The sequence below is a fragment of the Stenella coeruleoalba genome, assembly GCF_951394435.1.
Source record: "Stenella coeruleoalba genome assembly, chromosome: 20".
Classification (NCBI taxonomy): Eukaryota; Metazoa; Chordata; class Mammalia; order Artiodactyla; family Delphinidae; genus Stenella; species Stenella coeruleoalba.
The window spans coordinates 48,804,483-48,829,539 of NC_137166.1; the positions used below are offsets into that span (position 1 = coordinate 48,804,483).

At 56.6% G+C, this 25,057-nt stretch overlaps 3 protein-coding genes across 9 annotated transcripts in view; all 3 read left to right on the forward strand.

Moving 5' to 3' along the window:
* NECTIN2 (nectin cell adhesion molecule 2) overlaps window positions 1-7,558 on the forward strand; it is a 28,227-nt gene extending 20,669 nt beyond the window's left edge. Inside the window, exons 6-10 of one of the 6 annotated variants that reach the window (XM_079908714.1) lie at window positions 3,509-3,662; window positions 5,177-5,315; window positions 5,559-5,622; window positions 5,769-5,855; window positions 6,518-6,655. In XM_079908714.1, the coding sequence (XP_079764840.1) occupies window positions 3,509-3,662; window positions 5,177-5,315; window positions 5,559-5,622; window positions 5,769-5,830 (419 nt within the window). In that variant the 3' untranslated portion in view covers window positions 5,831-5,855; window positions 6,518-6,655. Of the gene's footprint in view, window positions 1-433; window positions 1,101-3,508; window positions 3,663-5,176; window positions 5,316-5,558; window positions 5,623-5,768; window positions 5,880-6,517 lie in introns of those variants that run through there. The other 5 variants (XM_079908711.1, XM_079908712.1, XM_079908716.1 and 2 more) reach the window with 5 other exon arrangements.
* A 1,502-nt stretch (window positions 7,559-9,060) lies between these two features.
* TOMM40 (translocase of outer mitochondrial membrane 40) lies at window positions 9,061-20,644 on the forward strand. The gene is made up of 10 exons (XM_079907826.1): window positions 9,061-9,098; window positions 9,231-9,510; window positions 10,241-10,308; window positions 10,780-10,872; window positions 11,748-11,849; window positions 12,488-12,593; window positions 17,965-18,087; window positions 18,240-18,316; window positions 18,437-18,539; window positions 19,769-20,644. Exons 2-10 carry the CDS (start codon window positions 9,237-9,239, stop codon window positions 19,906-19,908), a joined length of 1,086 nt encoding a protein of 361 aa, XP_079763952.1. The 5' UTR covers window positions 9,061-9,098; window positions 9,231-9,236; the 3' UTR covers window positions 19,909-20,644.
* Window positions 20,645-22,234: 1,590 nt separating this feature from the next.
* On the forward strand, window positions 22,235-24,985 carry APOE (apolipoprotein E; the record flags this gene model as incomplete). Of its 2 annotated transcripts, XM_079908257.1 has the most annotated exons (4): window positions 22,235-22,325; window positions 23,118-23,183; window positions 23,669-23,858; window positions 24,137-24,985. In XM_079908257.1, 3 exons carry the CDS (start codon window positions 23,141-23,143, stop codon window positions 24,852-24,854), a joined length of 951 nt encoding a protein of 316 aa, XP_079764383.1. In that variant the 3' UTR covers window positions 24,855-24,985. The 2 variants fall into 2 exon arrangements, with proteins under 2 accessions (XP_079764383.1, XP_079764382.1); XM_079908256.1 differs by lacking the exons at window positions 22,235-22,325; window positions 23,118-23,183 and having other exon boundaries at window positions 23,566-23,858.
* Between the last annotated feature and the right edge of the window lie 72 nt (window positions 24,986-25,057).

Sequence of the window (25,057 nt, forward strand, 5' to 3'; positions counted from 1 at the left end):
CTTAACCACTGGACCGCCAGGGTCGTCCCTGGGATCTGATTTTCTTTTTCCCCCTAAAAGAAATCTGGAATTTGCAGTGAAATGGCCTAGTGCTTTAAATGTTAGCTGGCAAGTTTAATTTTGGTTGTTGGTTGGTTGGTTGGTTGGTTTTCTATTTTGTTAGCAAGTTTAATTTGGGGAAAACGCTGTGCAGGTGTAAAGAGATCCATCTGGAGGCCACCCACTGGCAACCCCTCCGCATACAAAGTGCCCAGCCTGTAGCGAAGAGGGAACGGGCTCTCCCTTCCCCCCACCTTCTTCTGCCCAAGTTGAGTCACCTCCCTAGTTCCCGTCACTGCCCTGCTGTGTCCTGGGTCCCCCCTCCCCACTCCCAGATGTATCCTCTTGACCTCGTGTCTCCCTTTCTCTCTCACCCCTTCTTCTCTCTCCTCAGACACCTCCCGGGCCTCGCCCCGAGACGTGGGTCCAGTGGTGTGGGGGGCTGGTGGGGGCGTACTGCTGCTCTTGCTGCTTCTGGCTGGGGGGCCCTTGGCTTTCATCGTGCTGAGGGTGAAGAGAAGGCGGAAGAGCCCAGGAGGAGGACCCGGCGGCAGAGGAGGGTCCTACGATCCGAAAACTCAGGTGTTTGGGAATGGGGGTCCCGTCTTCTGGACGCCAAGTGCCCCTGGTCCCCTGAGGCCAGAGGGTAAGGACGAGGAGGACGAAGAGGACGAAGAGGCAGAGAAAGGCCTCATGTTGCCTCCGCCCCCGGCACTCGAGGACGACATGGAGTCCCAGCTGGACGGCTCCCTCATCTCTCGGCGGGCAGTTTATGTGTGACCCCAAGACAGGCAGACAGCCAAGGGTCCCATACTGGTTGAACTTGTTTGTCCGGAAGACACTGGAGTTCAAAGCTACCTCCCGCTTCCTTTCCTGGGATGTGGAGGGAGGTGGAATGTCACACACTGGACTTCTGTCTCCAGGGCTGCATGGGGCAGGGGAGCCCCCCACCCCGGGGAGCTCGGGAATGGGGAACCACAGAGCACCCTCCCCCCCAGAGACTCGATTTGGGCTCCAGCCTGCTCTGGCCCCATGACACTCAGGAGTTAATAAACACCTTGGAGGAAAACATTGGGGGTGTCTTGTAATACATCGGACCCCCTCCTTGGGGGGTGGGACAGGGACTGCTAGGTCCCAGGGGGTGGGCCCTGGAGACTGGGAGCCTGGTGGAGGCTAGACTTGGTGAGGCTGGGGTTGGGGGCCGGCGGGGGTGGGCTCTGGTCACTTGGGTCCTTGAAGGACACATTGGATGCCCGAGACACCTAAAGCCAGTGGGACTGGGAACTGGGCTTGGACTCGGGAGTTCCAGGACAGAGGCTGCCTCCCTGGGTGGAGGGGCCAAACTGGCGGGAGAACTGAGCTCCCCGGGAGAGCGGGGCTGGGATCCTGGACTTGTGGGCCCTTGAAGGTGGGGAGGTGCTGTGATCTGATCCTCTGAGGGCAGCTCAGACCCGACCTCCCAGAGCTTGCTGAGGATACTGGGAGGGAGGACCGCCCCTTCATTCTCGGGGGCCCTGAGGGGATGGGGCAGGGGGGGTTGCTGAGGAACCAGGAAAGTCCCGCCTCTGGAAGAACAAGGCAGTGGCCTTTCCTACCTCCTTTGTGTTCCCTTGTCCCCAGGCTGTGCCCAAGGGGATTTTCGGTGATTCAGAGGGAGGGGCTGCAGCTCTGCATCCTTCTCACTCCCCGCCACCATTAGAAAATCTCCCAAACCCGGGCAGGGAACTGCGGTGGAGGCATGACGGGGGGGCAGGGTTACCTCTGCTCTCCTGAGCCCCGTGACCACCTTGGTAAAACACCAGTGGCCTTCATCTCTGCTCCTGAGGCTGTCATGGGATTCAGTAAGGCTGCGCCCGAATGCCCAGCGTGGGGCTGAGCACGCAGGAGGGGCTTGGTGAGCCCGTTTCTTCCACCTGCATTGCCTTCCACTCACGGTGCGGGGACACTGCGGTGACTCGGGCAGAGCTTGCCTTGCCCTCCCGGATATGCAGTCGACAACAGGAATAGCAGCAATTTTAGGGTGAGCGTGTGTAGACTGAGCAGCAGTTACTCTGATATTCCCCCGCGCTCTGAAGCCCTCCAGAGGATGCCAGGCTGTGTAACAGGAAGTTGTGGAAATCGGAGAGTCCAGGGATCCAGGCAGCGTTCCTACCGGCAGCTTTCTCTCTGCATCTGTGAAGTGGGGTGGATGGAAGGGGGAAGCCTGTGGATGGGGCTTTGGCATACATGTTATTTCCCCTAGTTGTTTATTGTCTGTACCACCCTGTCCGGGCCCCCCCCCCACCTCCTCCCACAATGGGAGGGTAGTGCCAGGAGGGCAGGGGCGGGAATTTGGCTGTTCTGGCAGACAGTAGGTCCCTAAGTGTCCCTGCCGGGCCCCGCCTTACATGTCTAGAAAAACACCAACTGTGTGCCAGACCCCACCCCTTGGAGCGCGCAGTGTGGAAATTGGCAAGTAAACAGGTAATTGCTCCGAAAACGATTCAGGAAGTGGGAAGTGTTACAAAGGAGAGGCCCAGGGGGTCACGGGCTTCTCTCCACCCCTTTTCCTGTTAGGTTAGAGGAGCTATGATTCTCTGCCTAGGATGACTCCATTCTATGTAATGAAGGAGGGGGTCTGATCCCAAATCCAGAATCACGCTCTGACCCCCAACTTTTTTGCCTTTTCTCTCCATTCCCCATCACCTCTCTTCCCTTAGCTCCACACTCTCGCGTCATCATTCTGCTCTGGCCACATGGCCTCCTTGCTGTCTTTAAAAACAACTTGAAAAACTGCGCCTGGTGGCGCAGTGGTTGAGAGTCCGCCTGCCGATGCAGGGGGCACGGGTTCGTGCCCCGGTCCGGGAAGATCCCACATGCGGCGGAGCGGCTGGGCCCGTGAGCCATGGCCGCTGAGCCTGTGCGTCCGGAGCCTGTGCTCCGCAACGGGAGAGGCCACAACAGTGAGGCCCGCGTACCACAAAAAAACACAACAAAACAAACAAAAAAAACCCTTGAGGCTTCCTCCCCAGGACCTTTGCGCTGGCTGTTCGCTCTGCCTGGAATGCTCTCATATTCTCATGGTTCACCCCCTACAGCTCCTTCAGATCTTTGCTCAAATGTCACCTCACAGTAAGGCTCTCTCTGACTGCCCTTGAGGGCCCCTGCTCTGTCACTTATCATCTACCCTGCTATACACTATTATCCTCTATCACTTACTATCACCTGGCATATTAGCTATTGTGTATATTTCTCTACTGGTGTCCTCCCTGCCCAACAAAACATGAGTCCAATGTGACTAGGACTTTTGTATGTTTTGTTCACTCGATCACACAACAAATGATCATTAAGGATTAAGTGAATAAAAAGAATGTCCTCTGCCCTTGGGAAAAGAGGGAGACAGGTGGGTGGTGACTTGGGAGGTGGGGCTGGGAATAAGGCACTGTGGCTTCCGCCTGGAGACTCCCTCACACTGTCCGTCTTCTTGTAGAGACACCCAACACAGCAGGCGCAGGGGCCACAGGTGGCATCATCGGGGGCATCATTGCTGCCATCATCGCGACTGCTGTGGCCGCCACAGGCATCCTCATCTGCAGACAGCAGCGGAAGGAGCAGAGGCTGCAGGGGGCAGAGGAGGTGGAGGAGTGAGTGATGGGCCCTAAGAAGTGGATGAGGGAGGGGTCCCAGAACTGGGCGCACAGAGTTGGGGACGAGGCCGGGAGAAAGTCATCAGCAATGGCTGAGTGACCCAAAATAACCATGACTTAAATGGGGTGGAGAGGAGAGTTTATTTCTGTCTCCTAGAAATCATGTCTATGACAGTTCTGCTCTGTGACATCATCAGAGCCCAGGCTCCTGCTATCTTTTTGCTCCACCTTCCCTAGTGCGTGACCTTCATTCACATTCTAAGATAGCTCCCCTCTCTTTTATCGTTGTCTGTGTACATGACAACCAGACATGGCCATCCTGGCCTCAATGACCCCATTCCTTTCAGTGGGAAAGGGAAATGGAAATGGAAATAGAAGGCAGTCAGCAGCCCTGTAAGGGAACCCATCACTTCCTCTAATTTCCCATTTCCCAGGGGCCTAGTCACATGGCTGCCTCAGCTGCAAAGGAAGCTGGGAAATGTAGTCTTTATTCTGGTGGCCGCGTACCCAGCCAAAATCTCTATTACTATGAGAAAAGAGGAGCCTAGATATTGGGGGAAACTAGCCCCACTTCTCTGTGTAGAACACTTATGTGACAGGCTTGATGAGATGTATGTTATGTATGTGATCTCAGTGAAGCCTCCTATCCATCCATTCATTCATTCGTTCAATAGGTATTCAGAAAGTACCCGCTTGGGGCAAGACCCTGAAAGCTAGGAACACAATGATGAGACAAACACTTAAAAGATGTCCAAAAAAATAAAATAAGTTTAAAAAAGAAATAAAAGACGTCCGCACACAAAAACATATCATATCATGGAAACCTAATTTTCAGATGGAGCTAAGGGTACCCATTTTCTCAAAGAGGAAACAGGTTCAAAGAGCTGAAATCACTTGCTGAAATTCATCCAGCAAGACAGCATTTTGGGGGCCAAATGGTTCTGAAATAATATGACCCAGTGTGTGTGAGGGGGAACACTTGTTTAAAATGCACCTTGCTGGGCTTACACCAAACCTATTGAATCAGAACTTTTACAAGAAGGGCTTGGCATCTGTATTTATAACAAACTCCCTACGATGCACAAGAAAGTTTGTGAACCACTGTCTTAATCATGTAGTCAATGCAAACCAACAACTTGCTGTTGATCTCTTTTTCTAAGCCCATGAGACCCAGTGGTGTCTGAGATGGCCCTGGCCCTGGCCTCCCAGGGTTCACAGTCTCAAGGAGACAGACCTGTTCCCAGACAGTGGCAGTCCATCATGGCCAGGGATGGGCTAGGGAAGCTGAGGGAGCTGGGAGAGGCTAGAAGGGGCACCTGACTCAGCCTGAAAGATGAGGGAGGGCTTCCTGGAGGCAGGGACATCTGAGATGGGGATTGAAGGCATAGTAAGCCTCCATCATTATTATATATATAGGATGCTCTGGTCTGAGGGTGTGTAGAATGAGGGAATTTAACAGAGTTTGGGGGGCAGGAAAGCATTTCATTCATTTTTTCCATTCCCTCTTCTAGATATTTCCTGATATTCCTCATAGTGTGTTCTGGGAACGCCATGTTGACAACACAGATCTCATTTTTTTCCCCTCACTTTGCTCACAGTGGGGTACAGTCGTTGAATGAGATCAGAAATAATATTTCAAATACAAACTCAGTAAGTGCCCTGTGAGGGACGTATAGGTAGATATGATCATATAACAGGAGTTCCAGATCCTCCTGGAGAGTCAGGAAGGCTTCCCGGAAGAAGAGAAATTCATGGGATGAGTAGGAGTAAGCTGGGTAAGGGGAGGTGGGTGATGGAAAGAGAGATCAGACAGAGGAAAGAACTGTGCAGTGGCCCTGGGGTAGAGGGCTTCTCAGGGCTTAGCCTTCACCTGACCTACCTCCTACCCCACAGCCTAGAGGGGCCTCCCTCATACAAGCCGCCGACTCCAGAGGCAAAGCTGGAGGAGCCGGACATGGTGAGCACTTCCCCTGGAGCCCAGGCTGCCCCCACATCCCCATACCACTTTTGCCACTGAGGCCAGGGCTGGGAGCGGGGACTGGTGGGGAGAGGCTGTCTGGGAGGGGGGGTGGTCCTGACCTGTCCCTCTATCTCGCATCACAGCCCTCCCAGCTCTTCACCCTGGGGGCCTCGGAGCACAACCCGCTCAAGACCCCCTACTTTGATGCTAGTGTCTCGTGCGCTGAGCAGGTAGGAGCTCGGGAGAGGACAAGGGTGAGTTTGGGATCTGAGTTTAAGGGCCTCCTTACATAAGAGGTCAAGGACTAACGGTTACAACTCAAGTTCAGAGCTGTATCTCTGGTTAGACCTTAGAGCTCTGAGATACATTTAGGATTCAGTGGGGGAGGTCTTGGTTGTAGAAGTCCAAGGACATGGGGTGAGAGTTTAAAGTCATCCCATCGAAGAAGACTGGTTGAGTATCTCCATTTGCCGGACACTGTACCTGGAGCTGGGACAAGACAGACAGTCACTCCCCTCAGTGGCCTCCTGGAGATCAGAGGTTGGATGTTGAGTTTGAGACAAGTCAGTTTTCAAGGGGCTATTTAGAGCTTAAGTTTAGGTCAAGATTGAAGTCAAAGACTCATGGGGAAAGACTTGGGGTCAGTGATCAAAAGAAAAGGAGAGGCTCAAGATTAACAGGGTAGAGTCCATGCTCTGGGCTTTGAGTTAGGGACCAGCTGTATGATTGTCCCAGTTCAATATCAACCCAGGTGACAAGGGGTGACATAGGGTGAGGTCAGGTCTGGTTGGCATGGGGAGATGGTGGTCAGGATTTGAGGGTCAAGGAGCAGAGTGGGATTCTGTGTCATGTTCAAGAGGTGACCTTGGGTTCATTCCCTCCCGATCCCCAGGAAATGCCTCGATACCATGAGCTTCCCACCTTGGAAGAACGGTCAGGGCCCCTGCTCCTGGGGGCCACGAACCTGGGGTCCCCCATGCTGGTGCCTCCAGGGATGCCTGCTCTGGAGACGGTTTCCCTGGATCTAGAGGACGAGGAGGAGGAGGAAGACTATCTGGACAAGATCAACCCCATCTACGATTCCCTGTCCTACTCCAGCCCCTCTGAGTCCTACCAGGGCAAAGGCTTTGTCATGTCCCGGGCCATGTATGTGTAAGCCGCCATGGTCCTGGCCTCTCATCTCTCATTTTTTGATCCCTCAACTTTCTGCCAGGGATCTAGGGCCCCCTGATCTCTCGCTTGGCCACTGTCAGTTAACACACATGCATCTCATCTGTGACTTCTATCTTGGTGGCTCCACTGTGACCTCTAATCCATGATCTCTGACTCAGAGAAATGGGCCATGACAATGGAAAACTGATAACCTTATCTTAGGAGGGGCTGGAGAAGGTAGGTTTCTTCACAACCTCTTACCCAAGGGGTCCTCAGACTGTGACCTTAGATTATACCTCTCATGTCCCACCATCTCCAGACTCCCCCCAAATCCCAAAGAAGACCCCAGACCTCTGATTGGACCTCAGGCCGTCACTCCTAACAGCTCTGCTTGGGTGGGTGTTGGGGGCATCCTGTTGCTCAGACCTGAGCCCTCCAGGTGGCAGAGCCCCACTCGCCCGGTCCCCACCCTGTCCCCAGTGGTGGGAGGGAGGGGATTTCCCCAGCCCAAAGCAGAACTTCCCCATCTCCTCCCTCCTGCAGGCAGGAGTCTCAGGGTACAAACCCTTCCCTGAGCTCCCACTACCCCAATTCCTGTGTACAGAGAATTATGCCCCAGCTCAGGGCTACATGGGGTGAGCTTCATGCAGAGTGGGCCTTGCTGACCCCAGCCTTCGGAGAATTTGCTGTTAACTTTGAAGACTACTGAGTTCTCTTACTCCTGCCCAGTGGGGTTGGACCCACCCGCCTGGGTGGGGGGTGGGGAATGGATCACCTGGATCAGGGGTAGGGGATGTGATATTGTTTTGTAATACAGCATTTCCTACAAAATGAGTTTGTACTTTGACCAGGTCTCAACTCGTGTTTACTGTGGGCTGTGAACGGGATGGGGGTGGAACATAATGGGTAATGAATAGGGGGGTCCAGGGCTTGAGGGAATCAGTAGACTAGAAGTCAAGATGGGTTACAGACATTAAGAAAAGAGCCAAAGATGTGAAAAAGATAATTGAGGGGATAATGAGCAAAAATGCATAGCCAAAAACAGTGATGGGTTATGGAAGGAGTGGGGAGGAGTCCAGGGCATTTTTATTAACGAAAAGGAATCTGTAACAGCAGTCTAATGGGTAATGGACCGAAATAAACGAAACAAAGTAGAAAGAGCAGTAATTAAGTACGAGGGGCTCGGGCGTAATGAATAAATGGCAATAAGAATAGGCCAAAGGCAAATTATGAATAATGTTGTAATAGGAGCTCAGGGCGTGATGGGTAATAGGTCTGAAAGAATGAGCCAGGGGCAGAGGGATGAATAATGGAGAAATAGGGGCCGCAGGCATGATGGGCAATGGACCCAAAACCTTATGGTCAATTAAGAATTAGCTAAAAGAATTAGGGAAATGAACGGGCATAAATGGGCTAAAGGTAGTACAGGCAACCAAGCTGAAATGAATGGAGCAGAAGGCATGCTGGGTAATGGGACAGGAATGAATGGGCCAAAGATGGAAGACGCAGTGACCGGGGCAAGGGTTGGGGGGAGAGAGCCAGAAGGCATGATGGGTAACGAAAGGGGTGGGTCTACGGCAACTGTCCCGTTAAATAGGTAAGGGGCATTGTGGGTAACAAGAAGCAGGACAGCGTTCACATAACGGGTTAGACATCTCCCGTGGCACTGTGGGAAGGGCTAGCACTTCCGGCGTTCGGTGTGCGACTCCGGACTAGGGGGCCGCCCCTCTGCCGCGGTGCCTGGTGGGACGCGAGGCCTGACCTTGCTGCCTAGCAGCCTCTGCCGCGCAACCCACCTTTATCCGTGTCCCTTGACCCTGGCACATTAGCCAATGAACACAAAACGTTGATTACGTCACCAGGGTCCGACCCCTGTACATGCTGGAGCCAATCAGGATGCTTCAAGGGCAAAGGCCGACCAATTATCATGGCAACTTCGCTGAGGGGCGGAGTCGAAAGGGGCGCCTTCTGGAATGGGGCTGAGGCGATTCGCCAATGGGCGTTGCAAAGTGTGCAGCACAGACCAATAGCGGGCGAGCACCGGAACCCGCGGCATCTAGAGCCAATCGGTGTGGGCTCCCCAAGCCAATGGGAAGGGGGGGAGGTGTGCTTTGACCTGTCTGCGAGTGGGAACCAACAGAAAAGGACGTTCCAAAGAGGTGGGTGGGACTTTCATCCATGACTCCAATAGTAAGGCCAGACACTGAAGCTGGTGGGCGGACACCAGGGCCCGGTAAACCAATGGGCTAGGCGGGGCGGGGCGACGGTGGTGGCGGCGGCGGCGGCGGCGGCAGCGGGTTCGGTTGCGCGTGGCGCACGGGGTGGGAGCGGAGCACACCGGGGGGAGACGCTGCCGCGCGTGAAAACGGGGCTCCGAGCAGAGGGGTGTTCGCTGGCGCTGGGCCTGGAGCCTGCGGGCCTTGACCTCTGCCCTCTGACCTTTCCCTTTGCAGGCGACCATGGGGAACGTGTTGGCTGCTAGCTCGCCGCCCGCAGGGCCGCCGCCGCCGCCTGCGCCTCCCCTCGTGGGACTGCCACCGCCTCCGCCCTCTCCTCCGGGCTTCACGCTGCCGCCGATCGGGGGCGGCCTGGGTGCTGGAGCTGGCGCAGGTCGAGGTTCCGAACGGACGCCGGGGACTGCGGCCGCCAGCGCTGGAGGGACCGGGGATGATAGGGCCTGCGGCTGCCTGCCCAACCCGGGCACGTTCGAGGAGTGCCACCGGAAGTGCAAGGGTGAGGGGCTAGGGGCCCGGCGGGCTTGTGATGGCCCGGATATCGGGGGAAGGAGGAGCACACTGAGGACCTTGGGAATTGGCACGGACTGTTGGAATCATTTAACAGAGCGTTAGGAGTTGACATTGGGATCGAATGGTGGCACATTGAGCTTGGGGCTTAGAACGATGGGATCAAATGGTGGAACCTCAGGATAGAATGCCAGAGCAGTAGAGAAAGCCTTAGGGACCTCAGGAGCCCCAGGAATCAGCCAAGCCAGACTCTTGTGATTGGGAGGGAAACTGTGGCCCAAGGTCACAGTGTCAGCAAAGGGCCAATGGAGGTGGGACCCAAAGCTTCTGAATCCTGGCTTGGAGTAATTGTGATAACAAAAGTGGTGGCAGCAGCTTACTGAGCACCGTCCTGGCATTCAGTATGTGTTAACTCATTAAATCCTTGCAATATTTCTACGTGGTGAGCATCTTCAACTTACAGATGATAAGTTTGACATAGATAAGGTAACTTGCCTAAGGTCACACAGGTAGTAGGTGGTGGCCCTGGAATTTGGATGCAGGCAAAGGCCTTGGTTCTGGGCCCATCCACTAGGCTATTTACTGGTTGGGATCCCTGGAGAAGGGAAAGCGGGGACTGTACGGAAGGAAGGGATGAGAAGTGTGTGTGTGTGTGTGTGTGTGTGTGTGTGTGTGTGTGTGTGTGTGTTGGAGTGTGACAGCACTTCTCTCTCCTTTAGAGCTGTTTCCTATTCAGATGGAAGGTGTCAAGCTCACAGTCAACAAAGGGTTGAGTAATCATTTCCAGGTGAGCCTTCCTGGTCCCATTATCCTCCAGAGGTCATCCCGGCCATCCCCCTGCATCTGCACGTACAACCCTTTTACTCCTCCCTAAAGGTCTGGGCTCCTTGGTACTTGGAAAGATTCAGAGACTCAGTGCCGGGCTGATCACACAATAGCGGCCAGTGGTAGGGTTTAGGGACCCAGAATCCAGAGATACACCATCCCCCCTCAGCCAGCATCCAGGCAGGAATGAAGTACCAGGTGTGTAGCCCCAGCCCCAGCCCCAGCACATCCCTTCTCTGAGTCTCTAATCCAGTCAGGCCACACCTCCCAGTCTTCATCCCCTGTCCAGCCTAGAGATGCCCTGATGGGGAAGCCAGATTGGCAAGTATCTCCCATCCCAGGCAGGAGAGGAGCTGTCCTGGGAGTGGGCTCGACTGGGTTCCTTAAGGGGTGGCCCACAGACTCGTCACCACAGCCCTCCCTCTTCTCCCAGGTGAACCACACAGTAGCCCTCAGCACAATCGGGGAGTCCAACTACCACTTCGGGGTCACGTACGTGGGGACAAAGCAGCTGAGTCCAACAGAGGTGAGGTTCCTTTTGCCATTCATTTACTGTATCTTCTAACAATGCAGCCAGTCAGGCGAAGAAGGCCTTGTCAGTAGGAGGCCAGGACTGCTGAGAGTGTTGGGAGGTGGAGACTGTCTCTCCAAGGTGCATCGGAACCTGGGTCATCCCTTCATCCTGACGCCCACGTCTCTGCCCAGCCCTGTGCTGGTTGAGTCTGGGGACACCAAGGTCACCAGACAGTGATGACCCCGAGTGGGCAGGGCTGAGCTGTAGGTCTTGCAGGGCTTTGAAGGCCAAGCTAGGCATTTGAACTTTCGCTAGGGGGCGCAGGAGAGCCACAGAAAGATTGAAGTGAGGGAAAGACGTGATCAGATGAATGCTTTGGAGGTAGATAGCATTTCTCAGGCTGTCTGCCAAGGCTAGGTTAGGGGAGTGAAGGCAAAACCGGAGACCCGGAAGGAGGCTTGGGCAGGACACAGAGTTGCGGGACTAAATTAGGTCTTTGATTATATTAATGATTTCCATAATGATTTCCAATAAATTCATTTATTCAACAAACCTTCATTGTAACTCCCATTCTGTGCCCAGCCCTGTGCTGGGTGGTGCTGGGGACATAGCAGTGACTGAAACAGCCATGGGGCTCACAGCCTACTGGAGAAAGGGAGCAGCCTGTCCTCAGAGAGTAACAGTCCAGGGAGAGTGGGACTGAAATGGGGGAACCCAAAGGTTGTGTGAGCCCAGAGGGGAGCCTAACTCAGCCAAGGTGGTCTTGGAGGGCTTCCTGGAGGAGAGAACCTCATTCTGAGGCTTTCTAATCCTAGGCTTCTCACCGAGGCCCATCACGCATATACTTCTATGATGCTAGACCTCTAACCCTGCCCTCTGCCCCACAGGCCTTCCCCGTGCTGGTGGGTGACATGGACAATAGTGGCAGCCTCAATGCTCAGATCATTCACCAGCTGGGCCCCGGCCTCAGGTCCAAGATGGCCATCCAGGTGAGTAGGGGTCGAGTCGGCTGCTCCCCCAGCCACCCTGAGCACCAGGCTGCCCTTGGCATTGAATCCAAGAACCCAACGCACAGTGAGGCCAAACGGACCAAAGCATCAGAGTTTGGTGCAGAGAAAGGTTTATCGTAAGGACCAAGCGAGGGATACAGGTGGCTTGTGCTCTGAAGACCCAAACTCCCCCATAGTTTACATGAAAGAGTTTTTAAAGACAAATTCGGGGGGGGGGGGGTGGGGAGAGGGCTGCAGGACGTTTGACTTTGTTCTGGTTGGTTGATGGTGAGGTAACAGGGTGGAATGCCAGGAATCTTTTGCTCCGCCTGAAGTTACCATCCTCCACCTGGGTGGGGGGCCTTTTATATCCCTGAGAAAGAGCTAGGATTCCGCCTTATCGAGGCACTATTGTTTGACTATTATTTGATTGCTTTTCCTTTGTTTCTGCTTTCCCTTCCTTCCCTGATTAGAAAAGGTTTGGATTTGCCCTAGGGGAAGGTCTAGGAGACTGAAGCCTTTTCTCTACAAACAAGAAATGGGGGTTGAGTATGGGGACTAAAAGGCTTTTTGTACCTAGGAGGGCCCCATGGGGTCCTCCTCGCTTTCACCCTCACACTTGCCCCTCCCCTCCACAGACCCAGCAGTCAAAGTTTGTGAACTGGCAGGTGGACGGGGAGTACCGGGGTTCCGACTTCACGGCGGCTGTCACCCTGGGGAACCCAGACGTCCTGGTGGGTTCAGGTAAGAGGCACGGGGCTTGGCGGGGGTGGGGTGGGGGGATCAAACCCCAGTCCCAGCTTTGCCAGCAAATCATTTCTTTCGCTGGCCTTCTTCTACCATCCAAGAAACAGTCACGGGCAGGTGTGACTTCAGAACACAGAACATCAAGCCCGTAGCATTGTTGGGGAGAAAGCAGGTTCAAGTCCCAGCTCTGCCACTGGCTTAACTGCGATTGTGGGAGCTTCCATCACCCTCGTGGGCTTCAGTTTCCTCATTTGTGAAATTGGGTTGCCTCACAGGGTTGTTGAGTGGGTCATGTGTGGAGAGCTTCGAATGGGGTCAGGCATGTGATGGGTCCCAAGGAAATGAGCTGTTCTTGTTACTACTCGTGGGGCTCTGGGGTTGCTCGGGGGCAGGCAGAGTCTACGTGCAGCTGAGGGGAGGCAAGTAAGTCTGAGATGGAGTTGGAGGAGGAACATTGCTGCTTAGGCTGGCTGGGGGCAGGCACCAGCTGACTAATGTCTGGACTTCTGATCTCTTCAGTTTGCTTCCCCCTTTTTTATTTTTGTCTCTGAGTGTCTGCTTTTGATTTCTCTATATTTGTTGAGTGAGTTTATCAATCACGTACTCTATGTCTTCCGCGTCCAGAGGATATGGTGGTGAACAAAGGACAATTAGGTCTGTCCTCTGGGAGCTTCCATTCTAGTGACATAAGTAAAGCAGATGGGTGATGGAGCTGTGTGGTAAAATTACGGCCTCGGGAGGGGTGGGCAGCATCTTGAGAGAAGGCCTCGTTACATAGGTGATAACTGAAAATGAAGACTGAAGGATGTGAGGGAAGGTGCCAAGCAAATATATGGGAAAAGAGCTTTTCAGCCGGAAGGAACAGCAAGTGCAAAGGCCCTGAGGTAGGACCCTTCACTGGAACATCAAGGAGGACTGGGGCTATAATGAATGAGGAAGGAGGGCAAGTGGTAGAAGAAGTCAGAGGCTAACAGGGCCAAGTCACTTAAGGCTTTGTAGAGCTTTGGCCTTTACTCAGATTGAGTCTGGGGCCACTGGAGAGGGATAGGATCTGACTTAGCTTCTAACAGGACCACTTGTGTTGACGTGTGGAGAACAGACTACAAGGGCTTCCAGCCTGGTGGCAGCAGAGGGGGTGAGAAGTAGTCCGGGATCTGGATGTACTTTGAAGGTGGAGCGATGGGATTTGCTGCTGGGTTGGGTGTGGGAGATAGAGGGAGGTCCGAGATGAGCGGTCAGCCTTTTTTGTCTTGAGCAACTAGAAGGGTGGAGGTGGTGATTCCGGATTCTTGTGTCTGCTGTTGGCTCTGTCAGGAAGAGCAGGCTCTTGGGCAGTGCGTGCTGAGCAAAGGTGTGTGAAGGTGGGAAGCCAGGATACCTGTATGCCCAGCACCTGGAGCGCTGCTGGGAACAGAGTAGGCGCTCAGAAAATACTGAGCAAAGGAGTGAGCGGTGGTCACAGCAGGTCCTGTTTTTCACCTCCTGCCTTTCATCAGGTCCTAAGCATACTGTGCGTACCCGGTCCTTCATTCAGTCCCTCGAGGCACTAGGGATGGAGCAGTGAGCAAATGGTTCGTGGAATCCTCTCAACAGCCTTGTGGGGTAGCGCTGCCGTCATCCCCGTCTGATTGAGGCCCAGAGAGGGCAAGTAACTTCCCAAGGAGACACAGCAAGGCTGCCTCCAGAGTCCATGCTCCTCTCTAGGGCACAGGGCCCCCGTCCCCTCAAACACTCACCGGCATCAGCCTTTCGTGTTCCTCAACACTGGCCTCTAGGTCCCTCCTCCCTGGAGCCCAAGCCAGTGACACTCTCGTCTCTTAGTTCCTACAGGTGTCCCTTCCTCCCTTCAGGGACTGATCAAAACTTCTGGTCCCAGGTCAGTGCTGAGCACATGAGTAACTGACCACTGACAGCTGGGCACTCCATCCGCTCTGAGCCTCAGTTTCCTCATCCATCTCATGGGCACAATTGCAGGGAGGTCACCTTGCTGAAGGAGTCAGTGGGAGAAGCTGTCAGCCCCAAGTGCGGGGCCTGACATGCCTAGTTAGGGTTCGCTCTGGGTTGGATCTCCATGCCACCCCACATGGGCAGGCGGATCAGGGTTCTCACAGATGAGGAGAGCAAGGCCCAGGGTGAAATCAGTCCCCCAGGATCACAGCTAGGAAGCAGAGGAGCTGGAGTTTGAATCACGGCCTAGGCCTAACTGAGGAGCCACTGGTCGTACGTGGTCCCCAGCCGTGGCCTCGGCCCCTCGTCTGGAGCCTCTGCTTCATTCTGAGCACCTAGCATGTGCCCACCTTGGGCGGGGCGTTGCTGGGACACACACGTGCGCGCGCACGTACACACACAGCCCTCCCCTGTCCTCACCGGGCTCTTAGGCCGGTGGGGGAGACATTTGCCTCTAAACAAACAAGCACACGGTGACTGCATTACTGTTGGGAGAAATCCTACGCTGGGAAGGTCCAGGTTGCCGTGAGAGCTTATAACGGAGGTCCCATCTCTCCTGGAGTGACAGGGGCAGTGTCTAGACCGAGGCAGGGGAAGAGGAGGGCACCGCTCCCAGAAGAGGGCTCTGCATGGACAGAGCCCCAAGGAGCGCGGTGAGGGGAGGGTGGGAAGCCGTTCTTTTGGGCCGAGGTGAAGAACCACCTTCCCTTCGGTGCTTGCCTCCCCGCCACAGCATCTGCCCTGGGGGCCTGCCCTTCCTGCCCGAGGTGACTTTCCGCAGGGATCCAGATGTGGCCCCAGCCCTGCAGGTTTCGGGAAACCATGCTCCTTTCCCAGGTCTGCGCTCTGCCCCTTGCCCAAGGCCTCTTCTTTGCTCACAGACCTCTGACTCACTTTCTTTCCTTCTCATGGGGTTTTGAACTCAACAGGTTCTTCATGGCCACTCCAGACATTGCAGAATGGCCCCTGGTTGAGAGCCACTGGCTTTCACAAAGCCCCTGCCTTGGGGAGCTCCCGGGGGAGCTGGGTGTGGACACAAGTGGGAGGAAAAAACAGAGCAACTTAAGGAGAGAGATGCAGGAAGGGCTGGGATGTTCAAGAAAAAGGCCTGTGTGGAGATAAGCGCTGCACAGTGAGTTGTGAAGCTCTCGGAGGAAGCCTGTTTCAAAGCTGGGGACGAGCCACGTGGGGCCTTGCACCTGTGCCCTGAGGAGCTGGGGTCTCCTTGGCACTGGGGAGCCATAGCGGGTTCTGGAGCGGGGAAGGGGGAGCAGAGCCAGGTGTGTGCTTTCACAAGATCCCTGTCTGCTGCATGCGAAGCTGCTTGGAGTGTGTGAGACTGGGGCAAGAGACCGGGGAGAGGGGTGGGGCTTGGGGAGCAGAGGGCGAGGCAGGCCCGGGAGATGGGGCGTGGGAGAGAAGTTCAGGGCCCGCGAGGCACTCAGTTCCAATCGTGGCCAGAGACTCTTGAGTTAAGTCCCCTTGTGATCTCTGGATGGTCACTTTTCCCTCTGTGGGCCTGAGGTCCCTCTTCTACTGAAGGAGTGGCTGCTCCTGGCCAGAGGTGCGCTGGTAATGGCTTAATAGCCGCCTCGAGGGGTAGGGCCAGGAGGTGGGTCTGTGTCGTCTACTCATGGGGAGAAGCCAGCTCCAGCCCGCCCTGACCACAGCCTCCCCCAGGGCACCTCCAGAGCCCTGGCCAGCAGCCCTCAGCCTTGCTCAGCCCCCGTGGTGGCAACCCTCACCCAGGTGTGCCCGAAGATATGAGCAGCCTGATCCTGTCGTCCCGTCCTGCCCTGCTCCCAGAGCCGGTCCCTAGTCTGTGCCTCTGATCTCTGTCTGGGAAGCGTCTTCCCGTCTCCGGTTCACACCTCGTGCTCCTGTCCCCGAGGCTTCGTCCCACTCCCACCCCCGGCTCTGGGCTTTCCCTGTCCCTACCTTCCCTTCTGCTCTGGTCTCCCTCATTCTGGCTGGGGGTCCAACTCTAAGCTTATGTCGCCTGTCCTCACCTGCTCTGTCTTGTCAGGTTGGGAATCTTCAGTTCCTCCACCCCTCTCCATTTCTTTTCTTTTTTTCTTTCTTTTTTTTTTAATATTTATTTGGCTGCTTTGGGTCTTCGTGGTGGTGCACGGGACCTTTCGTTGCGGCACGCAGGCTTCTCTCTAGTTGCGGCTTGTGGCGCGCGGGCTCCAGAGTGCACGGGCTTAGTTGCCCCGCAGCATGTGGGATGTTAGTTCCCTGACCAAGGATCGAACTGGCATCCTCTGTATTGGAAGGCAGATTCTTAAGCACTGGACCACCAGGGAAGTCCCCATCTGTCTGTTTCTGATTGTTTCCCTGTCTCTACAGAGATGTCTCTTGTTTTCTTTTTCTCTGTCACCACTCCTTCTGCAACCCCCAATCACTCTCTCTTCCTCCCTGGTTTTTCCTCTCCACAGAGATTACATCTGTGGCGTCTCCTCTCCTGGGCTTTCAAAGACAGACGCGAATGAGTCCTTAGGCTCAAGGAATTCAGCCCAGTGGTGGAGTCATGGGTTAACAGACACTCAGGCGGCCTCAGTCAGAGCCATCCCTCCTGCCGAGGGACAGAGGTAGCAGGGCCCGTCCTCCTGACTGCCGGGTGCTGGCTGTGTGCCAGGTACTCCCTGTGCACCGCACCTGCATCCAGCCCTCTACTTCTTCTCACAACCTCATGGGGTGTCCCGTTCACAGCAAAGCGAGGCCAGTGGCCCGCGGTTACTCTACCAGCAAGTGGTAAGGCTGGGATTTGAACCCAGGCTGTCTGGCCCCCCGAGGTGTGCTCTTACCAGCCCTATCCTTCCTATTGCTCATGGCGGCATAGTGTCTCAGAGCCTGGGCTCAGGGCTTGCGGAGGCCTGGATTCTGCCCCTGATGCATCGTGTGACCATGTGGAAGTGACTTACCCCCTCAGCCTCTGTGGCTTCCTCTGTAAATGGAGACAAATCAATGCAGAGCAGATGAGGTCCCAGGGGGCCTGGGAGGCTGACCTCAGAGCCCTGCGAACTGCTTGAGCAAGGAGCCCGAGTTGGGGCTTCCCCGCTGGCGCAGTGGTTAAGAATCCGCCTGCCAATGCAGGGGACATGGGTTCGATCCCTGGTTCGGGAAAATCCCACATGCCGCGGAGCAACTAAGGCCGTGCACCACAACTACTGAGCCTGCGCTCTAGAGCCCGTGCATGGAAGCCCATGCACTGCAACGAAGAGTAGCCCCCGCTTGCTACAACTAGAGAAAGCCTGCGTGCAGCAACAAAGACCCAATGCAGCCAAAAATAAATAAATCAGTTAATTAATTAATTAATTTTAAAAAAGAGCCCGAGTGGGAGGCCTGAGGGAGCGGGAGTCCAGCTGGGCAGAAACTAACCACCGAGCCCAGAAGTAATACGTTCCCATCTCACCTGCAGGAATCCTCGTGGCCCACTACCTCCAGAGCATCACGCCGTGTCTGGCCCTGGGCGGAGAGCTGGTCTACCACCGGCGGCCTGGGGAGGAGGGCACTGTTATGTCACTAGCTGGGAAATACACATGTGAGCCTGGGGACCCTGGACTCCTGGGTCTGAGGGAGGAGGAGCCTGGGGCCCTGGACTCCTGGCTGTGAGGGAGATGGGGGAAAACCTGGGTTCCCAGATGCCGAGCCCCCTTGGTAACCTGCCCCACCCCCCACCCTGCTCTCTTACAGTGAACAACTGGTTGGCGACAGTCACGTTGGGTCAGGCGGGCATGCATGCAACATACTACCACAAAGCCAGTGACCAGGTGAGCTGGTCCAGGGACTGGCCGCGTGGCACACGTGCTGGGTGTGGGGTGCCCGGGGCTGGCATGCCTGAGAGTTCAGCCTGGGAGGCTGACCCGTGTGTGTCGCCCTGGCCCCCCCAGCTGCAGGTGGGCGTGGAGTTCGAGGCCAGCACCAGGATGCAGGACACAAGTGTCTCCTTCGGGTACCAGCTGGATCTGCCCAAGGCCAACCTCCTCTTCAAAGGTACAGGCCTCCATTTCCCTGTGTGGGAAACAGGCAAGAGGTGGCTCTGAGTGGGTATACCGGCCGGGGAGATGGTAGAGGGCAGTGTGCCGGGCCCCCAGGTTGCCCAGGAACGCTAGTTGAGAGGGTGGATGGGTGCCTGGGCCCTGAGCTTTGCACCTACCACCCCCCGAGTGGCCCTCTCCCAGTCTGCGCACACGCCCTCGCTTTTCTTTTTCTCATGAGTGGAAGGCAACTTGGAGCACAGCCGGCCGACCCCACAGTCTCACGTTAGGGAGGCTGCCCAGTCACAGCCAGATCCGGAACCTTCCCCGAGGCCGACCGACTCTAGTCTTAAGTTTCCTCTTGGGCCTCAGTGGCTCTCAGGTTTGGGGTGTGTGGAGAGAGCCCTGGAAGGGCCGCTTCAGTGGGCCTGGGTCAGGGTTTCCGAAGGCAGCCAGGAGGGCCAGGGATTGGGTTTGGGGGTTTTTATTGTTGTCGGGTTTTGTTTTTTTTTTTGCTTCTGAAGCCCGCCTTCCCTGCCCACCTCTCGAGCCCTTGCTCTGCAGGCAGCCGGGGTCAGAGGCTGGGTTTGGGTTCAGTGAGTTCTCAGGCTCCACCCTGTGGGGACCGCACCGGGTACTTGCACACCTGTCAGGTCCTGGGGCACAGGCCCTGGAGGAGATTTCAGTCTTTCTCACTTCTTTTAAAAAAACTTTTATTGGAGTATAGTTGATTTACAATGTTGTGTTTCTGCTGTACAGCAAAGTCAATCAGCCATATGTATATATATGTCCGCTTTTAGACTTCTTTCCCATATAGGCCGTTACAGAGTATTGAGTAGAGTTAGAGATTTCAGTCTTTCCTTCAGCAGATGCTCAGCACCTGCTCTGTGCCCGGCCTTGTGCCGAGGATGCTGGGGACACAGCAGTGACCAGGCCCCTTCTCCCACCTCCACCCCCCAAGCCCCGGGGCTCACAGTGGGAGGGACAGACCCATCCCCAGAGAGTAGCGACCTGGTGTGGACAGGACTGGGATGACGGGGCCCATGGGGTGGCGGAGGGCTTCCCGGAGGGAAGGGGTCACTGAGCTCAGAGCTGAAGTACTTGGAGGGCGTGAAGAGGTTTCAGGTGGCGGGGACAGCACGGTCCGTGGTCTGGCCGGTGGTATCTGAGGTGGGCCGGAGGGCAGCTCGCGGGGATGGGGCGAGAAGCCAGCGCAAGGCTCTAAGCTCGGTTGTTCACCCATAGGTTCCGTGGACAGCAACTGGATCGTGGGCGCCACGCTGGAGAAGAAGCTCCCACCCCTGCCCCTGACGCTGGCCCTCGGGGCCTTCCTGAATCACCGGAAGAACAAGTTCCAGTGCGGCTTTGGCCTCACCATCGGCTGAGCCCCTCCTGGCCCCGGCCTTCCACGCCCTTCCTCCTTCAGATCCCACCTCCCCCTCCCCCTGCCACGGAGGGGAGACCTGAGCCCCCCTCCCCCTCCCTTCCCTCCTCCTCGGGGGTCAGGGGGGCAGCGGAAAGGAGGGGACCCATCACCCCCGCAGCTGGCGGGGGGCTCCTGGAACCACAGGCACGTCAGGATTCGGAGTACCAGGGGCGGCGTGCCCGGTGGGCCTGGGGTCCAGGAAGGGATTCTGGAATCTAGGGGCGCCCGGGATTCTGAGCACCAGGGGCAGAGGCGGCCAGACAACCTCAGGGAGGTGTTGGGGTGTCCCCGTGCCCCAGAGGGCCCTAGGCCTAGCCCCCAGGGGGCAGCAAGAAGAGGCGCTTCCCCATCCCCAGTCACTCCACCCTGCCCGCTTTCCCATCCACCCTTCGGTATAAATCATGTTTATAAGTTATGGAAGAACTGGGACATTTTACAAAAAAAAAAAAAAAACCTACAAAAAATATACATGGAAAAAAAAAGAAATGGCAGGCGTCTGTTTTCCTCCACGTGTCTGTGGTCCATTTGGCCTGTTCATTTGGTCTGACCTCCCACAGTGACTAGCAGGGGCCAAGGGAATCGAGCGGAGTCCCTGGCCAGAGCCCAGACCAGAGAGGGGAGGGGCCTGGCCGAGGATCACACAGCCTCCCTGTGACCTTCCCTACAGGGGCATCACAGGGCTTCCCTCACATGGTCTTGTGGTCTTGGCCTGGCCAGCATGGCTGTAGAGGACTTTGTCCCTGTGAACTGAAGCAACAGGGGTGAGGCTGTCTCTGGGTGCAGGGGTGGGGGCGGCGAGCTGGGACTCCGGGGTCTTTCCAGGTTCCCCGGGGTCTTTCCAGGTTCCCAAAGGGGCAGGGCACGAAGGGGTGTGAGGACTTTCTGATAGGAAGGTCAGAGCTTCCGAGAAGCTTCAGGAAGCATTCAAGCACTGGATGGAGAGAGTTCAGAGTCGGTCACTCCTGCTCCAGGCAGACCCACATCCTGAGCCCTCGCCAGACAGAGGAGCCGAAACCCCGCCTCTCACACTGGGGAGGGAGGCTGCCGACCTGACCCGTGATGAGCTGTCAGGGCCCAGAGACCACCCCACCGGCTCCCTGCCAGCGCCAGCTGAGCCCCAAACAACAGGCCTGGGCCTGGCTGGCACTGGGGCTCCCTTCCTGGGATCAGGCATCCAGCCTCCCCTGACCCCATGGCATCCAATGTTCCCACCCCTCAAAGGACCAGGAGTGAATCCCAGCTCCTCCAGTTCATCCAGTGTGGCTTTACCATCCACCTCAATCCTGAATCTTGTCTCAGTTGTCTCCCATCTGTGTAACAGCTGGCGTTCATGTCACAGAGGTGCTAAGGAGGGAGGGGACAGTAAGGGCCCACTGTGGCGCATCACAGAAGTTAACTCCAACTCAGGGCCTGCTGTTTGCGAGGAACTGCTCAGTACTTCCTACATACAGTAGCCTGTTGCTTCGCCGAACGACGGTGTTAGGTGCAACTGTTTTCCCGGTTTTGTGGACCAAGAAACTGGATGTTCAGAGAGGCTAGGTCATTTGCTCAAGGTCACACAGATGGCAACCGGCAGAGCCTGGATTCAGGCCCGGACAGTTCGGTTCCGGAGTCCACAGTCCTAACCAGGCAACACAACACGAATGCTTCAAGCCCTGCGGAAGTTACAACACGCACCGATTCCTGGAATCCACGATGCTTGTGTTGGGGAGAAATGCTGGATTTCCAAGTCACAAATGGGGAAGGGGACTCAGAGAGGCATTCACCCGTGCCCCAGGTCACAGCCCAAGAGGGAGCTAGGCTTAAAACCCAGGTTTCACTCTCAAAGCCTGGGCTGTTACCAGATGCCTTACACTGTCCCCAGAACTCCCATGCCATTTCTGTCTGGGCCTCCAGCTCCTTTCTCCCCCAACCCAGAAATCCCAGACCGCAGCCCCGCTTCTTCCTCGGACCCAGGATTTTGGGCCCCCAGCCCTTTCCTCAAATTCTATTCATCCATCCGCTGGAAAAGAGAGGAACAGGGAATGGGTGTTCCGGGCAGCCGCCTGCTTCCCCTTGCATGCCCAGCACCCTGCCCCCAACTCACCCACCCACCAGAATGGAGGAAGGCGCCTGAGTTACTGGGTGAGATGTCATCTCTTTTCACGGAGGCTGGGAGTGGGAGCTGCTAGCCTCCAAGCCCCACCCCCCTCCGCCTCCCTGCTGTGTGTGGAGGGGGAGGAGAGCCCACCTCGTGACCTGACAGGGGCTGGCCCAGCTTGCCCTAGATCTGGAGGAGTGGGCGGGGCAGGGGGAGCCCTATAACTGGACGAACCTGGGATCCCTGACTCCTACTCAGCCCCGGAGGAAGCGAAGGACACCATTCCCCGGGAACGGGTGAGAAGCAGAGCTGGGGGCGCAAAGTCCAGCTCAGGGCTTCTGTGGGGGATGGGCTGGGGGTGCACGGGGTGGGGGGAGGAGGAGGTGGCGGTCCTACGCCCGGGCCAGGACAGAAGCAGGAGCAGGGGATGAGGCCAGAGGCAGGGGACTGGACCTAGAAGAAGGGGGGGCAGCAGGGGCATCCCGTCTGGGCTGGAAGGTGGGGTCAGGGGAGCAGCTGGACCTGTAGGAAAACCAGACGAGCCATAGCAAGAGCCCACCAATTGTCACTGTCGTTTATTGAGCACCTACTGAGTGCCCCCATCATCCTAAGATCTCCGTTCGTGGGAGGCGCAGGGGTGGCGGCGACCAGGGGTGTCGGCAGGGTAGCTAGAGCGTCGGTTGAAGGACTTTTGAATGAGGATTAAATTAGCGAATATGTGGAAGATACCGTTTAGATGTGAAGTTGGAGCTTAGAATGTGAAGGTACGATGAGGAATGCGAGGTTGGAACTTAGAAAGTCCAGTTGGGGCTCACAGGGAACTCCGGGGTGGAGGGGAGGGTGGGGTGAGTGGAATTTGAACCCTGGGAGAGAGGGATAGAATTTTTGGCAGGGACCGCCTGAGGATGGGGAGATAGGAGAAGACAATGGGAATTAAATAGACAATGAAGGGGCCGGGCCGCTTCGTAACTATTTGTGATTGGATTAGCTATGGGGTGCAAGGCTTTGAGGGCCGAGACCTGATGGGGCGGGGCTCTGAGTGGGAGGAGTCCCCACTGCTGTTGAGTGACAATGTCTCCCTCCCCCAGGTTGGCCAATCGCAAGCCAGAAAATGAAGGTTCTGTGGGTCGCCTTGGTGATCACGCTCCTGGCAGGTATGGGGATGGGGTTTGCTTAGGTTCCTTGCCCCTCCCCCTCCCATCCTCAGCCGTACCCCTTGCCCTCTTCCCGTCCCTGGGTCCCCTCTTTTGCTGGTCTATCTCCCCAGGTCTGAGGTCTCTCCGACATTCATTCGTTCTGAGCAGCTGTTTTATTCGCTCTGAGCCTCAGCTTCCCCATCCTTAAAATGAGAGTTGTAACAGTTTCTAATCCTTTGCTGTCGGGCAGGTAGTGAGCAGTAGTTAAGCGTCAGCTGTGATTAGTTTTATTCTCCATCACCCCAGCAAGGGCGGTGCATGGAACACACAATCAATGCTTGCCAAGTGATTAAAACAAGCTGGGTGTCCCTCCACCTCCTCCCTGCCCACCAGTGCTCTGATGAAGCCCACCAGCCTTTGTGGAGCACCCACTCTGTACCAGGTACTGTGTGCCTGGAGGGGACAGAGGAGGACATTGACTGCTGTGAACTTGCTCCGTGCAGGATGCCAGGCGGAAGTGGAGCCAGAGCCGGAGCCCGAGGTGCAGCTGGGGCGGGAGTGGCCCCGGTGGCAGGGCAGCCAGCCCTGGGAGCAGGCGCTGGGCCGCTTCTGGGATTACCTGCGCTGGGTGCAGACATTGTCTGACCAGGTGCAGGAGGAACTGCTCAGCACCCAGGTCATTCAGGAACTGACGTGAGTGCCCCTGCCCTGGCCCCTGACCCTCCTGGTGGGCAGTGCGTTCCAGACCCTCAGCTTCCAGTGGTCTGGGTTTCTTTCTGTCCCCATCACCAACTCTCGGTGGTCTGGATCTCTCTTCACTTCTTGCTTTCTTTCCCTTTTTAGCTCCTGGCTTTACCTCTCTGATTCTGTTTTTCGATCCTTCCTGTCTCTGGCGTGTTCCTCTCCGTCTCTAGCTCAGGATCCCTCTTCCGCTCTCTTCACGCCCATGCTCCCTCCTTCTCGCCCCTTAGGGTGCTGATGGACGAGACCATGAAGGAGGTAAAGGCCTATAGGGAGGAGCTGGAGGGGCAGCTGGGCCCCATAGCCCAGGAGACGCAGGCCCGTGTGTCCAAGGAGCTGCAGGCAGCGCAGGCCCGGCTGGCCTCTGACATGGAGGACGTGCGCAGTCGCGTGGAGCAGTACCGCAGCGAGGTGCAGGCCATGATGGGCCAGACCACCGACGAGCTGCGTGGCCGCCTGGCCTCCCACCTGCGCAAGCTGCGCAAACGGCTGCTCCGCGACGCCGAGGACCTGCAGAAGCGCCTGGTCGTGTACCGCGCGGGGGCGCTCGAGGGCTCAGAGCGCAGCGTGAGCGCCATCCGCGAGCGCCTTGGGCCCCTGGTGGAGCAGGGCCGAGTGCGGGCCGCCACCGTGGGAACCCTGGCCAGCCAGACGCTGAGGGAGCGCGCCGAGGCCTGGCACCAGAAACTGCGCGGGCGGATGGAGGAGATGGGCACCCAGGCCCGGGACCACCTGGAGGAGATGCGCGAGCAGCTGGAGGAGGTGCGCGCCAAGGTGGAGGAGCAGGGCAGCCAGATGCGCCTGCAAGCGGAGGCCTTCCAGGCCCGCCTCAAGAGCTGGTTCGAGCCTCTGGTGGAAGACATGCAGCGCCAGTGGGCTGGGCTGGTGGAGAAAGTGCAGTTGGCTATGGCCACCAGCCCCACCTCTGCGCCCATCGAGAATAACTGAGTGCCCGCGCATCCCCCTGGGAGGCCCGCTCCTGCGCTGGCCCCACGTCCCCCCAGCCTACAGGAGGCCCTGTCCCTGCCCCAGCTGTCCTCCCGGTGGGCCCTAGCTTAATAAAGTTTCATCAAGCTTCACGGCAGCTGCTGGGCGTCCGTGTGTGATTTCTCACAGGTCAAGCCTCAGTTTCTCGTTCCTTCCCCACACCG

What these genes read in the sequence shown, in the direction of transcription:
- TOMM40 (XM_079907826.1), top strand. Translation starts at nt 9,237, where the DNA reads ATGGGGAACGTGTTGGCTGCTAGCTCGCCGCCCGCAGGGCCGCCGCCG. An exon ending in AGACGTCCTGGTGGGTTCAG is followed by an intron (nt 12,594 to 17,964) that starts GTAAGAGGCACG and finishes TCTCACCTGCAG; the next exon opens with GAATCCTCGTGGCCCACTAC. An exon ending in ACCACAAAGCCAGTGACCAG is followed by an intron (nt 18,317 to 18,436) that starts GTGAGCTGGTCC and finishes TGGCCCCCCCAG; the next exon opens with CTGCAGGTGGGCGTGGAGTT.